The 18,739-nt window shown below is 40.4% G+C and overlaps 1 protein-coding gene across 5 annotated transcripts in view; it reads right to left on the bottom strand.

Annotated features, from left to right (window-relative positions):
* Window positions 1-18,739, bottom strand: part of usp46 (ubiquitin specific peptidase 46) — an 87,417-nt gene that overhangs the window by 56,160 nt on the left and 12,518 nt on the right. For 2 of the 5 annotated variants that reach the window (XR_013577420.1, XM_078547808.1), the window contains exons 2-3: window positions 11,360-11,413; window positions 949-1,029 (exon numbers count right to left, since the gene is read on the bottom strand). Coding sequence is in view for 2 of the 5 variants with exons in the window: in XM_078547808.1 (XP_078403934.1) it covers window positions 949-1,029; window positions 11,360-11,413 (135 nt within the window). In the remaining 3 variants the exon portion in view is untranslated. Of the gene's footprint in view, window positions 1-948; window positions 1,030-7,245; window positions 7,397-11,343; window positions 11,414-18,739 lie in introns of those variants that run through there. The other 3 variants (XM_078547828.1, XM_078547822.1, XM_078547815.1) reach the window with 3 other exon arrangements.

The raw sequence follows: 18,739 nt of genomic DNA on the forward strand, positions 1-18,739 counted from the left end.
GTGAAGGAACAGCGATACGTCTCCAAGTCAGGATGGTGAGTGACTTGGAGAGAAACTTCCAGGTGATGATGCTCCCATCTATCTGCTGCCCTTGTCCTTCTAGATGGTAGCGGTCATGGTTTTGAAGGTGCTGCCTAAGGAGCCTTGGTGAGTTTCTGCAGTGCATCATTTAGATGGTCCACACTGCTGCCACTGTGCACCGGTGGTGGAGGGAGTGAATGTTTGTGGTATTGTTGCTAATCAAGCAGACTGCTTTGTCCTGGATGGTGTCAAGCTTCTTGAGTGTTGTTGGAGCTGCACTCATCCAGGCAAGTGGAGTGTATTCCATCACACTCCTGACTTGTGCCTTGTATGTGGTGGACAGACTTTGGGGAGTCAGCAGGTGAGTTACTCACCACAGCATTCCTAGCCTCTGACCTGCTCTTGTAGCCACTGACTTTATATGGCTAGTCTAGTTCAGTTTCTGATCAATGGTAACCCCCAAGGTGTTGCTAGTGGGGGATTCAGAGATGGTAATGCTGTTGAATGTCAAGGGAAGATGGTTTGATTCTCTCTTGTTGGAGATGGTCATTGCCTGGTACTTATGTGGCACCAATGTTACTTGCCACCTGTCAGCCCAAGCCTGGATATTGTCCAGGTCTTGTGGCATTTGCTGCTATTGTATCTATGTTTCCTTGTCTAGTCACCTCAATTATTGGATACGGTTGTTTCTCTGTCTAATTATTTCATAATTTTAAAAACCTCTATTGAATCACCCCATAGTCTCCTGTTTTCTAATGAAAACGTCCCCAATATTTCAAGTTCACCAATATAGGATCGTTCTCCGGGAAGGACAAAAATAACGGTGAGATATGACCAAATTTTCCGAGCTTCAAACAGCTACTTCTTTTTAAGTTCAACCTATACACAACTTTGTATTAGTTACTTCAGAAAGTGTAATAAACTTACATTGACCAAACCAAAGTAGTGTTCATTGATTGGGAACTGCTCTGGACCGATGTCTTTCTCCAGAGCAGAGGCATTGGTGCCCTGCAACAAAAGCACAAGTGTTGGTGAGAGTACAGCAATAGGTACAGCTGATGCAACAAATAAACGACTTGAGTTTATATCGTGCCATTAACAACCACAGGACATCTCAAACAATGAAGTATTTCTAAAACGTAGTTACTATTGCAATGTAGGAAACTCATTCACTAATTTGTGCATAGGCAAGATGATCTGTTTTTGTAATGTTGATTGAGGGATAAATATTGGCAAGGACACTAGGAAGAACTCCCTTACTCTTCTTCAAACAGTTCTATGGGAAAATTTATGTCCTCCTGAGAGGGCATTCCGGACCTTGTTTAAAGTCTCATCAAAAAGTGGCATCTTCAACAGTGCAGCACTCGCTCAGTACTGCACTACAGCGTCCATCTAGATTTTGTGCTCAGGTTTCTGAACCCATAACCTTCTAACTCTGAGATGTTGTGCTGCCACTGAGCCACAGCTGTTGGATAAATAATGCAACAGTAATGGAATAAGAAGTAAAGCTGAGTATCATCAGTGTGCATATTTGTGATTACCTTCTGCTTAAATGATAATGTTGCCGAGGACGAAAATGTACATGAGGAGATCAAGGGCAAAACTGATGAAATAGGTTTCTGAAACTAGTGATAAATAGACATGCAAATGAAAGTTAATACAGGATTGTGATCCAACCTTTTCTTAAGAAAGTAGGGCATGCAGCTTTATTTGTTTAAAAAAGGACATAATTACAATATTAAAAAGAGGATAATAATCATCAGGAGGGAGTTGAATCATTGTGTGCAGCACAGCGTGGTGTTTTTTATTTGTTCATGGGATGTGGGCATCACTGGTAATGCCAGCAATTATTGCCCATCCCTAATTGCCCTTGAGAAGGTGGTGTTGTCAGGTAGAGAGTTCCAAAATTTTGACTCAGTGACAATGAAGGAACAGGTGATATAGATCCAAGTCAGGTTGGTATGCAATTTGGAGGTGGTGGTATTCCTATGCACCTGCTGCCTTTGTTCTTTTGGGTGGTAGAGGTCACAGGTTTGGAAGGTGCTGTCAAAGAAACCTTGGCAAGTTGCAGCAATGTATCTTGTAGATGGTACACAGTGCATTCATGTTCCACTGGCAGTATAAGGAATTAAATGTTTAAAGCGGTAGATGGGGCGCCAATCAAGTGGGCTGCTTTGTCAAACTTCTATGGTTGACCCAAGGATCTTACTTGGCATATGTTATGAGCATCCAAGATAACAAACAGCGAGATAAAGGAACGTTGCAAACAAATTAAATGATTAGAAGAGTATAATGTTGACATTACGCAGGCTTTCAACAATCTGTACATTAAGTGGTGCAGCCAGCTGGGGAGTGATGCAAAACTGCATTTATCGTCAACAGTATTACTGATGTTTTCTTATTCAATGTCAGGGGGAGTACTAGAAAATACATCATCTTAATACTTAGAAATCCAAAGATAGTATACCAACTCTAGGCAACAGAAATCATTACTTTGTTGGATTTCAATTGCTGAGATGACTTAATGATAATCATAGTCAAAGAGTCATAGTGGTCTACTGCACAGAAAAAGGCCCTTCGGCCTATCAAGTCTGCACCGGTCAAACAAGTACCTAACTATTCTAATCCCATTTTTCAGCATAGGCCCATAGCCTTGTATGCCATGGCATATAAGTGCACGTCTAAATACTTCTTAAATGTAATGAGGGTTTCTGCCTCTACCAGCCTTTCAGGCAGTGAGTTCCAGATTCCCACCACCCTCTGGGTGAAAAAATTCTTCCTCACATCCCCTCCAAACCTCCTGCCCCTTACCTTAAATCTATGCCTCCTGGTTATTGATCCCTCCACCAAGAGGAAAAGTTTCTTCCTGTCTACCCTATCTATGTCCCTCATAATTTTATACACTTCAATCATCTCTGCTCCAGAGAAAATAACCCATCTATCCAATCTCTCGTCATAACTAAAACTCTCCAGCCCAGGCAACATCCTAGTAAATCTCTTCTGCACTCTCTCTAGTGCAATCACATCCTTCCTATATTGCAGATTCCAGAACTGCACACAATACTCTAGCTGTGGCCTAACCAGCGTTTTATACAGTTGCAGCATAATCTCCCTGTTCTTATATTCTATGCCTCAGCTAATGAAGACAAGTATCCCATATGCCTTCTTAACCACCTTATCTACCTGTCCTGCTACCTTAAAGGACCGGTGGACACGCACACCGAGGTCCCACTGATCCTCGATACTTCCCAGGGTCCTACCACTCATCGTTTATTCCCGTGCCTTGTTTGTCCTGCCCCAGTGCATCACCTCACACTTATCCGGATTAAATTCCATTTGCCACTGATCAGCCCATCTGACCAGCCCGTATATATCCTCCTGTCATCTAAGGCTATCCTCCTCACTATTTACCACCCCGCCAATTTGTCATCCACAAACTTCCTGATCAATTCTCCTACATTCAAGTCTAAATCGTTTATATATACCACAAACAGCAAGGGACCCAACACCGATCCCTGTGGAACCCCACTGGACACAGGCATCCAGTCACAAAAACACCCCTCGACCATCACCCTCTGCTTCCTGCCACTCAGCCAATTCTGGATCCAATTTTCCAAATTGCCTTGGATCCCATGGGCTCTTATCTTCGGTATCAGTCTCCCATACGGGACCTTATCAAAAGCCTTGCTAAAGTCTAAGTAGACTACGTCAAATGCATTGCCCTCATGTACACACCTGGTCACCTCTTCAAAAAATTCAATCAAATTGGTCAGACATGACCTCCCCTTAACAAAACCATGCTGACTGTCCTTGATTAATCCCTGCCTCTCCAAGTAGATTAATTCTGTCCTTCAGAATTCCTTCCAATAGTTTCCCCACCACTGAGGTTAGACTGACTGGCCTGAAGTTCCCTGGTTTATCCCTTCCTCCCTTCTTGAATAACGGTACCACATTGGCTGTCTTCCAGTCCTCTGGCCTCCTGTGGCTAGAGAGGCATTGAAAATTATTGCCAGCACCCCTGCTATCTCCTCCCTTGCCTCACTCAACAGCCTGGGATGCATTTCATCCAGGCCCGGAGATTTATCTACTTTTAAGCCCGCCAGACCACTTAGAACCTCCTCCTTTTCTATGCTAATTTCTTTAATTATATCACAGTCTTTCTGCCTGATTTCCATACCCACGTCATCCTTCTCACTTGTGAACACCGACACAAAGTATTTATTTAGAACCCTACCTACGTCTTCCGGCTCCACACACAAATTACCACTATGGTCCTAATGGGCCCTACTCTTTCCCTAGTTATCCTCTTAATGTACTTGTAACATAACTTTGGATTTTCTTTTATTTTACCTGCCAATGTTTTTTCATGCCCCATTTTTGCTCTCCTAATTTCCTTTTTAAGTTCCCCCTACACATTCTATACTCCTCTGGGGCTTCTGCTGTTTTAAGTCTTTGGTATCTGCCGTAAGCCTCCCTTTTTCTCTTTATCTAATCCTGTATATCCCTAGACATCCAGGGTTCCTTGAATTTGTTGGTCCCACCCGTTATCTTTATTGGAATATGTTGGCCCTGTACTCTCCCTATTTCCTTCTTGAATGACTGATAATCTAGTGTTAGCACCCAATTTCAGGAGGGCTACGTTTTCACTTGTGGGACAAGATTTTGAGGTACGTTGACGTATGCTATTAGCCAAGAGTAATTGTGTTACAACATGGCATTATTTTTAAAATTGGATTAGAATTATGTAGGGGATGGGTTGATTGTTGCAATTAAGCAGGCCATGGGCTATCACTGTCTCTCAGACCTTGCTTGATTTCCTTTACAAGTCAGAAAGGAGTTTCCCAATGTTTTCCAGAATCAGCTGTAAGTTTTTGCTTTTCAGGAGATAGCATGGTTAGGTATGAATGTATGAACAATGTATGAAGTTATATCATTGATTGGATATGGTGGGCTTGATGGCATGATGTCAGTGTCTCTGTTTTAAGATGTTTATATATTGAATCTTGGGGCACACCAGAGGTGCCCATATGAGCATAAAAAGGAGAGCCATTGGAGGTATACTAGCTAGATTGGGATAGGTAGGACTGGAACAGGGGAAGGCGGGGGTGGGTGGCAGGGTGCTGTTCTACAGAAGTGGGCCAGAGGAAAGAAAACACCTTAAAGGTGTTAAGGGATGCAAATATATCCTTATATATCCAATAATTTGAGATCCTCCATGAAGTGTGCAGAATCCAAAGGTTGGAAAACCAAATGTGCAGAAGGGGTCAGACCCTGGCTCTTCACCTCTGAGAGCTGAATTTAAATTTAGCTCAAAGTGATAAAATGGAAGACTTCTCTTCATGCCTGCTTTAATGGTCCTGTGTAAAATGCGTTTGGGTAAGTTTATTCAAATTCCTTGTGCGCATACAGTCACAGCAGAAACTATTCCTAACTGGCAATGTCACTCAGACCAATAATTGTTTGTGTAGAAACTGGAAATAAAAATGTGTTCTTGAAGTAGGGACAATGTATAAAGAGCTTTATTCTATGTCTAGTGTTATACCAGTCCTGGGAGTGCTCAATACCAACACTGTGCCTGAAATGAAAAATATTCCACTCTGCGTTATTAAATATCCTTCACTATGAAACAGGGGGAAAATAACTGGAGGCAAGCTTGCAATAAACCTCTTCTGCTCCTGCCACCACCTAATTATGTAAAGAAAAACTATATACAAAAACATATAGCCATCAAGCTGTCCAACAAAGGCAAAATACAGGATAGTTTCATTGAGTGCATGCTCAATAACAAGTATCAAAATAACAAATCTAGATTTAGTCATCAACTCTGTCAGGGTTGGGGAGGAAGCTCTTACACAATTAAGGATAAAGCAGGCCACTGGAGGATACAAAAATATATAAAGTAAAACATAAAAACAATTTTTTTTAAAAAAGGTAGAATTATAGAAGTAAAATCTAAACAACAGGCTCTCAATTTTGATATTCTAGGTAAAAACTTCTAAATTTCTTAGAGTTAGCAAACTTTGGTTTATTTGTGCAGCCCCCCACCACCACATTCCACTGCCCATTTTGAATCTTGATGTCACAAGATCAACCTAGTATCACTGAGATAGCCCAGTGAAAACATCTTTCCACTTGAAACCTGTCCAACAAAGCATAATTGTGTAATGTCTCCACAGAGATTATTTTGGTATTAAACAATAGTTCTCTCCCCTCCTCCACCTTAATTCAGTGACACATCTTAAGCAGGTACAGCAGTTTCAAGTTAGGTCACTCCTTTTGCCTAACAATGAAATTGAGAATAGAATCTTCAAAAGGGGCATTTTTCAATGCTTAATTACAAGAAACTCTAATTTTTCACCCATTCATCCTAAATTAGCTAGCTACTCACAAGCATGTTTTCCAAATAGCATTTCATACCCCACTGACATTATAATACTGCACGTCATAGTAAAATTGGTACTAATTAGTCCTGCACCTGCAACATGGCAACAAGAATGATCATTCTACTGTTGCGAGTGCCAAAAAAACAATTTTGGTGCTATCAGAATGCTCTTGATATCAGTGTTAATCTTATAATTTTGTATAGGTACCTAATCAAATGCCTTCTTTAATGTTAGCAGTTAATACAGTCCGATAGTTTCTGAAAACATTATTCACAGCCTCAGTGTAAGCAGTCTTTTATAATCTATACTAAGGCCCCATCCCAGTATTTTACCCATTACATTAATGTCACTTCTGACTCTGCATGACTTTTTTAAAAAAGGGAAATTTCAATTGTCCTGCAATGAACTAAATTCAAACTAAAATTCTAAAAAATTAACATAGTATCAGCATTTATCAATCTACCTTAATGAATCATGTGTATCTTTCACATACTTTCCCTTACTTTACAGACTTGTGTCCACTTATAAAATACAAACATAACAATGTAATTAAAGTACAATATTAACGTCAAATGCCATGGAAATGATATGTATTTTAGTGACCTATAAGACAGGTATATTCTCACAAGACGGGATCTACATTTCTACACCCTTGAGGGTAAAGGTACGCTTAGGCTACAATTTGAACACCCATTAACTTCACCTCAAAATAAATTTGAGCACCAATATGCTTGAATGAACATTTAATGACTTCGTATTTTGACCATTTGGAAATTTGGTGTATAGTGGGACCACTGAAGAACATGCAACAGTAAGAACTTAAAATGTTTGAAAATATTACCTCCGCTGATGTTCAGTAACAGTACTTCAAAGAATTTATTCGTTACTAGTTGATTCCTGTGGCATTGGTGATGGACAAAATAAAATGGTTTCTTCTTCTAGGCAGGTGGTGTGGTCTGGTGCACCCAAAGTTCAGGATGCTCAAGGCCAGGCTGGGTGCATTGTGAGGTTTGTGAGGGAGGGAAAAAGAGAGACAGATTTGTTGAGCAAATTTTATGGTAAATTTGATCATTTTTTTCTGTGTTTTATTAGGTGATGTTTTCTTCCCTGGCATATGAATTGGAGTAGGTAAGGAACTAACATGGCAGCGGTAGCTCAGAAAATGTGTTTTGCTTGGACATAACTGGGGAGAAAGATTTTTAGTATGGTGAATAATTAAAGTAGAAAATAACAAATTAGAAAAGCAAAAAAAAACATTTCACCGATAAAGGAAGAAAACTAACATATCTCAACTGTCACAATGTAGACAACAGACAAATTTTATAAGCGACATAGCAGAAAATCACACTCATGTCATCAGCAAAACTAGTCATGATGCCAAAGTGTAATGATTAGGAAATATATTGTTATGGAATAGAATGTAAAGTAAAAGCCACGATATTCATCTGAACTATTTTAACACTATTTGTTTTCCTCAGTAAGCTGAGTGACTAATTTTGAACAATGAGTCTTTAGTCATAAAGGTCAGAATTTATACTTCAAGACTGCTAAATCTGTAGGAATTCCCTTATTACTCACGAGAACAAAATGCAAGACAAACATGCCGAACTCAAGCGTTTATAATAAATACTTGCGCATGTTAGTCGCAAACTTTGTAAAATATTTACTTAGTTCAAAAACAAGAATCATAATGAATGGTACAAAAAAATCACTGAAGCACTGAGCTCCAAAGAAAAGGCTTGTATTTCATCACAAACGTATTTTCAACAATAAATAGGCTTACACATAGAAGGACAGAATGTCCTCTGGATTCATTTGCACACATAAAACCCAAGCAGATTACTTAAAGGAACTGACTCCCTTATACATGGAACCATGCTGTATGATTTTGCAGAAAAACAAGTTAAGCTTATCCAACAAAGAGTCATAGGTGCTGTCAGGAGATAACCAATGAAGGATTATGTAAGAGCTTTATTTGTGCTGTGCACTAAATCTTTTAAGCTACCACAGGTTTTTTTTTATAATATTTTCCTAAAGCAATGAAGTCAATGGAAATACTTTCTGCAACTGCCCTTGGTTTTTCTGCTTCTTGGAATCCACTAAACAAATCTGGCTGAAAATCCTGTGCTAGATTAATTTTAAAAATGTAACAACTGTTATCCTAAACACAGGTTTGTGTGCACTCAAAATAGTGAAAAACAAAAGCAAAAGGATGTATTAGCCAGAACCTCTTTAGTATTTATTTTCATTTTACGCCATTTACTCTCTTGCACACCTGAATACACCAACTCCATGAAAATGGTTCCTGGAATTTCAGCAGCTATTGACTATTATTTGTGTGACCTTAGGTTGCTCCCATCAGGCTATTCAATCAGAGGCATCAAGTCGAGGACAATTTTGCCCTCACTCTATGTTCACCCTTCTTTAAGGACAGAGACCGGGGGCTGAATTTTACTGGCCATCCATGGGCAGGAAAACAGGCAGGTGGATCCATAAATCAGGCACCATGCCATCAGCGATGTGCGCACCGCCAGCCCACCTGGTCCCGCCACAATTTTACATGTGGCAGGGGAGCATCAGGTAGATTGTCCACCTGTGGTGCAACTGAGGCCCTTAAGTGGGCAATTAATGCTCAGTTAAGGGCCTCATCCTATCACTGCTCCAATATAATGGGCGGCAGGAGAAGCCGGTGTTCCATGGTGCATGTGCAGGTTTAACCCTGCAGGTTGCTGGCCAGTTTGGGGGGTGCAGTGCCTCTTACCAGGCCCCTAGTACCAGTTGGAGGTTCCTCCCCACAGTTTTGCCTCCCCATGCCCCACCCCTACCCCGTCGAATATTCCCCCACCCTACCCATACTAGATTTGTCAACCTCATCCCAGTGAGATCCCAGATGTACCCAAATGTCTGGATTGATTGCTGAATGCCACTTACCTGCAGCATCAGCAATGGCCATCACTCATGCTGCCATTGCCAGTGTGCAGGTCTCCAGCTAGCTGGCAGCTCTGTGACAGGATTTCTTCCTGGAGATGAACAGAAGTCCCGCCTCATACTAATTAATTTTTCGGACTATGCCCTTTAAAGCTGGGTAAGCCAGCTAAGAGGAGATGGGTTCGTCCCCATCATTAGTGCTGGGGTGTGGAGAGCCCATCCTCAGCACATAATCCAGCCCTCCTTTCCTCAGCCCAGGACACTGAAGCAAACGATAACACCCCAGTTGCTGTTCCTATTGAAATTAATGTGCTCAACACTGCACATTCAGAATCAAATTTGGCACATTCTGGTCCGACGAGCTCATTACTATCTGAAGCTATTTCCTTAATACTTTAGCCAGAAATTAACTCACACAAAACTAGAAATGGATGCTGGCAAATTCTAACTTATTTCTTTATTATTCCTTTATCCACTACTTTAATCATTTATTTGGAAAAAGTTAACATCTTACTACTGAGCTTTAAGTATTTGCATACTAGCGTTAGCATCATCAATGGTAATTCCTACCCTCTGTTTTCAGTAGCCATGGATTCAAAAGGCTTAATTCTTTCTGAATCTCAGTTTTATATATTTTTTAAAAAGGCACTCTCTTGGAAATCTTTAGAGCTGGAAATTGGTATCATATATTTTTTGGCTACCAACCTTTTCCATAAATTTTTACTGGACAGGCTCATTAAGCTTCATGTAGAAATTGAGATTTGCATGCAAAAATAACATTAACCTCTGAGACACCACAATGTCAGGGTGTGTAATCCTACTATACAGTTTCACTCTCTTTTCAGGATTAATAAAGTAATGGGCCAGAATTTGCCATCAAAATAATGGTGAGGCTAATGGCGCAACTGATGTGTAAATGTTACAGCAAATTTAGAGGAGCAAATGCACGGTTAAATGTGAATATCCAAATGTTGCTATCCAAGTTGAGCTGCTGCGCCATTAGCTTTGTAAAAGCAGCACTTCACTGTCTGTCTCACCTTCGACGCATGTTAGATGTCATGAAGTGGCTGTATTTCCACGGTAGATACAAAAGAGATCAGCTACAGATATTGAATTAGTTGCAGTAGTGACATCAACATGTGTTAAATTACTGCTAATCAACCTTTTTGGGATAGAAAGTTAACTATTACAAAAATGAGTCTCATTCCTTCAGATTTCAAATTTTTGGAGATTGTTAAAATGTCAAATTTAAAAACTGTAGATTATTTCTTACTTTTCCTTTGTCTGTTACTGCCTCTATCATTTCAATAGTTCTTCCCTCTCTTTTATTTCTCTTTCTGTGCCTGGCCTAACATTGAATTCACCACCTTTAATTCAGACTCCTTCTCAGTCCTTCTGCTTTTTATTCCTCAATCTGACAGGTTAAGGAGATACCATGTCAATTGCCCTGGTCACTCACGTTTCAGAGGCCCTCTTTCCCTCATTGCATTGTTATCAACTCACACTTCAAGCAATTTTGTGGGGGAAAAACATTGAGCTGAAAGGATGTTGGAGTAAATCCAACTGCAAATGCCTTTAGACTCCCTGCTACAGCAAAATCTGGCCCATTAAATGACCGAATGGCCTTAAAGTCTTTTACTGCTAGGCAAGAAAGCACAAACGTTAAAACTTTTTTACAATGTACTCAGATTAGAGCTCTATCAATATTTGTAAATAAAGGTTTTCAACTCAAAAAACAATGTGTATAAACCAAAAACAATTCACTGCATTTGCAAGAATTATCTAAATACTAATCAATCAATGAAGCACCACTGGAAGAACCAATCTTATCTGTCTGTCTGTTCCTGCATGGAGTGGCCCTCCTATCAGTATATTATCTGATATAATTATCAGTCAACCACAGTGGTGGAGAATGCTGTGGCCCATAGTGTCCCACACTTCCTATTACAGGGGGGACATTTACAGCAGCCTGCAAAAGGGAAAAAGACTACAGTAATATGGTTTGGCTCACCCTGCTTCAATCTCACCTCCTGACAGCGGATGTGGAGAAGACCGTGGCCCAGTTCGCCGTAGAGAGGGGCCTGCAAAGGGAGAAAAATGAGAATCTCAATTCTCTTCCCCCTCCCTCTCCCAATAACAAAAAATATACAATATATAAAAACACAGCTGCATATAGATAAAAAGGTACTGAGGTAGTTTGTGTTGACACTTGAATCACTACATTGTTTACTCATTTGCTCAGAATTTTCCACAACCTTCACAATTAGGTTGCGTTATCATTTTATTCCAATTGCGGTGTGACACAGATATAAAATGATAATACTGTACAAAAGTCACTCATTTCAACTTTTACAAAAGATAAAAAGAAAAATCATGAATGCTGGAAATCTCAAAACAATAAATGTTGTAAATACACAGCAGTTCCATCAGCATCTGAAAAATATAGATTAACATCTCAGATGTGACTTTTCCATCAGCGTTCTGATAAAAGGTCCTACCCGAAACATTAACCTCTCTTTCCGATGCTGACTGACCTTCTGTAAATTTCCAGAATTTATTATTTTTTATTCTGAAACTGATGGAATTTTACAGTTCATTGTGCATGCTCCAGTTCTCAGAGCTATCCTCCTAGTCCTTGCCCCACGCTCATCCACTTTTCGTTTAAAACTATTATGGATTCCCCATCTACAACAGCTGATGGTAAAGGCACTCATTTCTTAACAATCTTCAGCATTAAAAGAAAATCCTACCTCCTCCAATCATTCTTTCAATGATCTTAAATTAGAAATGTTCCCCCCCTACTTAACAACTCATCAAATCCCCTTAATCTTGAACACAATCAAATCTCTTCTTAACGTTCTCTGTTCTTGTGGAAAAACAGCATTTTTCTTAGTAATTAAATCCTCTCATCCCTGGCATCACCCTAGCAAATCTCTTGTGCGCACACCCCTTGGGCTGGATATCCTTCTTGATATAGGGAACCCAAAACTGGACACCATAATCTAACTTCAATCTAAGCAATGATTCGTATAAGTTTATTTTTACCTTTGTTTTTGTACTCTGTGGCCCTATTTATAAAATCAATTATTTCTGTGCTGTTTTAGAAACCAAAAACAGCACTTATGAACTTTAAAGATGTGTATTTTAACTCTGTTTCTCTACTCCTCTTGCACATTTAACACATATTTTCTCTCCATATTCATCTCCCCAGGAAGAATCACCTCATATTTCTCAGTGTTGAATTTCATCCAACATGTAACTATCCAATCAACCATTCTGGCTATGTCCTCCTGAAGTTATGTACAGCCTCCTTTACAATTGCCTACATCAATTTTAGGATATCTGCAAATCTATACCCGAGTCTAGACAGCATAATTATGCATTTGATAAGCAGGTTTATTTGATTAACATTTTTAAAATCAATATTCGTAATTATAACCGAATTTTTCAAAGAATTTGGATGAGAGAGAGAAGAGCAAAGATGGACGATTAGGGTGCAGACTTGGTTAGCCTATGGCTACCTGGCTTACCACTTTCTTCCTTCCTGTACAGAGTAATGAACAAGGGCTCTACCGAAATTTCTCTTCTGATAAAACCTGAATCACAAAATTTTTGTTTTCCTCCCACCCCAAGAATGTACCAAGAGCTCATAGTTTCAAGCACCCTTTTCACTGGACCCTTTAGGTTATTGTAAAGTTCCCAAACTAGAAATTACAGTAGTAATACTTCAACAGACATGTAACAGCTACATAAAACCCAATGTTACTCCCTTCTTGCTTCACCAGGTGCTCCAATTGTCTCCCCTTTACCCTCTCCATGCAATTGAACTATGTTGGAACATTCGATAATCAGTCATAAAAACTTTCAGCACACTGGTTTGCCTAATGCTAACCCCATTTCTTATATCTCTACAGCAACAGCAGTTTTTCGTTATCGTTTACTACGGATTATAGAATCATTGAAACTTTTAACAGGAGGTCATTCGGCCCATCGTGCCTCTGCTCTTTCTTTGAAAAAGCTGTCGTGCTTAGTCCCTCATCCCCACTTTTTGTGCAAAACGTTGTAAGTTCCTCATCCTCGACTACCTGCCCAACTCAATAATTTATGGAATCACCTTCCACCATCTTTTCAGGTATAACATTCTAGATCCTGAAATGCGAAAAACAATTCTCATCCTGCCTCTGGGGAACGGAGAGTTGAGAGATCTTTCGCCAATAATTTTGAATCCATCATCTCTGGTTGTTGACTCACGCGCCAGGGGGAATAATTGTTCTCTATTTGCTCTATTAAAACTAATCATCATCTTGAAAACTTCCATTAAGTCACCTTTTAATATTCTCTGTTAAAAGGACAGACCTAACCTTTCCAACCTCTCTTACTGAAGCTCCTCATCCCTGGCAGAACTGGCATAACTGTTAATATTTGATTTGTCATTCGATGCACTACTGGACAGCCAAGAGAACAAGTATGTGAAAGGGATATAAATATTTTTGAGAGCTTTGTGAATTTATTCAAATTGATTAGACCCTGCTATTGTATGTGGTGTGATAGATTTTAAACAGCTCAGCACAATAATGTGCATTTTAAAAAAATTAAACTGATGTTGATGGTTGAATAAATTTTTTAAAGCCTAAATATGACTGTTCTAAACCTAAATTCTGCTCAAAAAACTGTATGCGCATTTTTTCCTTCACTGGCTTCTCTGAATAAGTTTTAAATGGTTGTGTTGTTTAAACTACGAGAACATCCAACAGGATCAGTTCAGATTAAAAATATCCCATAGTAAATATTACAAAGCAGAAAATTTTGATTTTTCCATTTAAAAAGGTAGTCTTGTCTTGTGCTTGTATTGACAAGCACAATAAATGGAAAGCTCAACTTCCAATTTTTGGGGTCAAAAAAGTCCTGACCGCTATTCGTTCTGATTTAGATTTTTGTTACTTAAATATACAGTTCAAAGATTGATTTTTTTTAAAAAAACATTACACAGCAGATCTTGACTAATATAAAAATCTTTGCATCTGCACAAATTACATTTTACTCCTTGGAGAGCTACTCAGTATTCAAATACATAAGAGAACAAGTTGAGGTGGAACACGAAGATACTCAAGTGTGGATAATGTACATATGTACAAGTCATATAACATCAAAGAGAACTGAAAAAACATGTACTACATAAAAATAACCTCAACTAAGGCAAAATGTGGAAATATTTTCCTTTCAATATCGTAAATTTTGATTCTTTTTGCCCCTTGAGGGTTCATGTTAGGAAGCTCTTCATCCCTGGTAGAACTGGTATAACTGCTAATATTTGATTTATCATTTGATGCACTACTGGGCAGCCAAGAGAACAAGTATGTGAAAGAGATGTAAATATTTGAGAGCTTTGTGAATTTATTCAAATTGCTGCCAGTCACACCACACAGTCTTCTAGTGGCACACCCAATGACCACTCATTGAGCCTAAATAACAACCATCCTTGATAGTCAAGTCGTATAAACTGAGATCTCAGGGTTAACCCTTGGTCTGTACAGTGCCAGTTGTGCTAGGAATGAAGTCATTCTGACTGTCTTCAGAGGGCCAGTTACAATGTGAGTCATTGTAAAGTCTTGGTATTTCTCGGTTTTCATTAAGCGGAACTCCTACCAAACAGACATGTATCACCCATCATTCCTTCATGATCAGTGGGGCAGTATCCTTGAATTTCTTGCCCAACATAAATGTGGGAGCACCATCACCATAAGGACCACAAATGTTTTAAGGAGGCCAATTCATCATGTCTTTAAAAATGAAATGACAGCCTGTTCCCAGCAAACTTCCCAAATTTTGCTATTACAAAAAGCAGTCAATGCTGAACTGCCATCATCTAAGAATTCTATTGGAATTTTCGCAGTAGATTCATGTTATTGCAAATCCAACAAGATTTCCTGCATACTTTTGTATTGGCTACAGTATGAAATTGTAATACATATTATTGTTCTCTATTTTTACCTTGCTTTGTTATTGCCCACCTCAAGAAAAAACACAGATAAAAATATCAGATTCTGAAAAGTGAAGATTTGCATTGCTGAGTGAGAAACAAAGAAAAGGAGACCTGCAGTAATAAGTAAATAATTCCAATCCAAGAAAAGCTGCTGGCAGACATATATTTTAGATATTCTGTGAACTGTGCATCTTAGGTAAGTAAAAAAAAAAAGCAGAAAATTTCCAACGTTCAACTAACTCCAGATCATTGGTTTCAAAATTTACTCCAAGCCATTATTGTTCTAATTGGTCTGCACTGGCAAATAATCTCATGCATTTCTTTCAATATCAGTGATCAAAAACAGGACATTTAAATTTTTTTTTAAGCAAGTTTTCTAGTGCTGCAGGGGGAAGAAGAGAAAAAGAATGCCAACATGAACATCATTCCCTCTGCTGTCGAATTCCTCACCTAAGGTCATCATGTCTAGATGTAACAAAAACAATGGCCTCCTGATCTGCAACCCATCTTCCACCCTCCACAATGCTCGAGTCCATCAAAAACTTTGCTACCCATAGCCTAACTCGCATCAAATCGTGAATGGGGGTGGGCAGTTAAACAACTAGCCAGAGGATGAGGCTCCAAGAAAATCCCCCACTCAATGATGAGGGAGCCCAGCACATCAATGTAAAGGACAAGGGTGAAACATTTGGACTTCCGGCTGAAGAGTGTTGCAAGTGAATGATCCATCTCGCCCACCTCCCGAGATTCCCAGCATTCACTGATGGTAGGCTTCTGCCAATTTGAATCACTCCACGTCATATGAAGAAACGGCTGAAGGCAGTGGATATTGTAAGGCTATAGGTCCAAACAACATCCTGACTATAATACTGAAGACCTGTGTTCCAGAACTAGCTGTGCTGCTAGCCAAGCTGTTCCAGTACAGCTACAACACTGGCATCCACCCAAATGTGGAAAATTGCCCAGGTAGGTCCTGTCCACAAAAAGCAAGACAAATCCAATCCAGCCAATTATCACCCCATTGGTCTCCTCTCGATTATCAAAGTAATGGAAGGTGTCAGTACCAGTGCTATCAAGCGGCACATACTCGGCAAGAAACTGAGCACTGGCGCTCAGTTTGGGTTCCACCAGAGCCACTCAACTCCAGACCTCACTACTGTTTTGATCCAAACATGGACAAAAGAGCTGAGTGAATTCCACAGGTGATACAGGTGAGAATGACTGAGATTGACATCAAGGCAGCATTTGACTGAGTGTGGCATTAAGGAGCCCTAGATTGAAGTCAATGGGAATCAGGGGGAAAACCCTTCACTGTTGGAGTCATACCAAGCACAAAGGATGATTTTTTTTAAAAAAAATATTTTTTACAGGATGTGGGCGTCGCTGGTTAGGCCAGCATTTATTGCCCACCCCAAATTGCCCTTCAGAAGGTGATGGTGAGCTGCCTTCTTGAACCGCTGCAGTCCCTGTGGTGTAGTTACACCCACAATGCTGTTAGGAAGTTCCAGGATTTTGGCCCAGCGACAGTGAACGAACTGCAATATATTTCCACGTCAGGATGGTGAGTGGTTTGGAGGGGAAGTTCCAGGTGGTGGTGTTCCCATCTATCTGCTGCCCTGATCCTTCCAGATGGTAGCGGTCGTGGGTTTGGAAGGTGCTGCCTAAGGTGCCTTGGTGACTTTCTGCAGTGCATCTTGTAGATGGTACACACTGCTGCTACTGTTCGTCAGTGGCGGAGGGAGTGAATGTTTGCGGATGGGGTGCCAATCAAGCAGGCTGCTTTGTCCTGGATGGTGTCAAGCTTCTGGAGTGAGTGTCAGTGAAGCTGCACTCATCCAGGCAAATAGGGAGTATTTCATCACACTCCTGACTTGCGCTTCGTAGATGGTGGACAGGCTCTGGGGAGTCAGGTGGTGAGTTACTCACTGCAGGATTCCTAGACTCTGACCTGCTTTTGTAGCCACAGTATTTATATGGCTAGTCCAGTTCAGTTACTGGTCAATAGTAACCCCCAGGATGTTGATCGTGGGGGATTCAGCGATGGTAATGCCATTGAATGTCAAGGGGCAATGATTAGATTCTCTTTAGTTGATGATGGTCAATGCCTGACACTTGTGTGGCGTGAATGTTACTTGCCACTTGTCAGCACAAGCCTGGATATCGTCCAGATCTTGTTGCATTTGGACATGGACTTGCTTCAATATCTGAGGAGTCGCAATAGTGCTGAATATTGTGCAATCATCAGCGAACATCCCCACTTCTGACCTTATGATGGAAAAAAGGTCATTGATGAAGCAGCTGAATATGGTTGGATCTAGGACACCTACCTTGAACTCCTGCAGTGATGTCCTGGAACTGAGATAATTCACCTCCAACCACAACCATATTCCTCTGTGGTTGTTAAAGGCTAATCATCTCAGTCTATGACACCGCTGCAAGTGTTCCTCAGGATAGTGTCCTAAGCCCAACCATCTTCAGCTGTTTCATCAATGTTCTTCCTTCCATCATAAGGTCAGAGGTGAGGATATTCGCTGATGACTGCACAGAGTTCAGCACCATTTGTAACTCCTCAGACACTGAAGCAGTCTGTGTCCATGTGCAGCAAGACCTGGACAATATTCAGGGTTTGGTTGATAAGTGGCAAGTAACGTTAATGTCACACAAGTTCCAGGCAATAACCATCTCCAAAAAGAGAGTCTAACCATCTTCTCTTGACATTAAATGGCATTACCATCGCTAATTTCCCTCACTATCAACATCCTGGGGACTACCATTGACCAGAAACTGAACCAGACCAGTCACATAAATACAGTGGCTACAAAAGCATGTCAGAGGCTGGCAATTCTGTGGTAACTCACCCCCTGCCTCCCCAAAATCTGTGCACCATCTAGAAGGCACACCACAGGTGTATGAAGGAATAGTCTCCATTTGCCTGGATGAGTGCAGCTCTAACTTCACTCAAGAAGCTCGACAACATTCAGGAGAAAGCAACCCACGTGATCAGCACCCCATCCACCACCTCCCTCCACCACCAATGCCAAGTACACAAGGATGCCACTATCTATAAAATGCACTGCAGCAACTCACCAAGGCTTCCTTCGACAGCATCTTCCAAACCCGTGACCTCTACTACCAAGAAAAATAAAAGCAGTAGTTGCACTGGAACACCAGCACTTCCAGGTCACACACCATTCTGACTTGGATTAATTTCACTGTTCCTTCATTGTGGTCTGGTCAAAATCCTGGAACTCCCTCTCTAACAGCACTGTGGGTGTACCTACAGTTCAAGAAAGCACCTCATCATCACCTTCGCAAAGGCCATTACGGATGGACTACAAACGTTGGACTTACCAGCGATGCCTACATTCCATGAACAAATAAATTTTTAAAAAATCAAGTCACCCCTGTGCTCATTGACCTATAC

Source organism: Cetorhinus maximus, chromosome 1 (assembly GCF_964194155.1).
Source record: "Cetorhinus maximus chromosome 1, sCetMax3.hap1.1, whole genome shotgun sequence".
Classification (NCBI taxonomy): domain Eukaryota; kingdom Metazoa; phylum Chordata; class Chondrichthyes; order Lamniformes; family Cetorhinidae; genus Cetorhinus; species Cetorhinus maximus.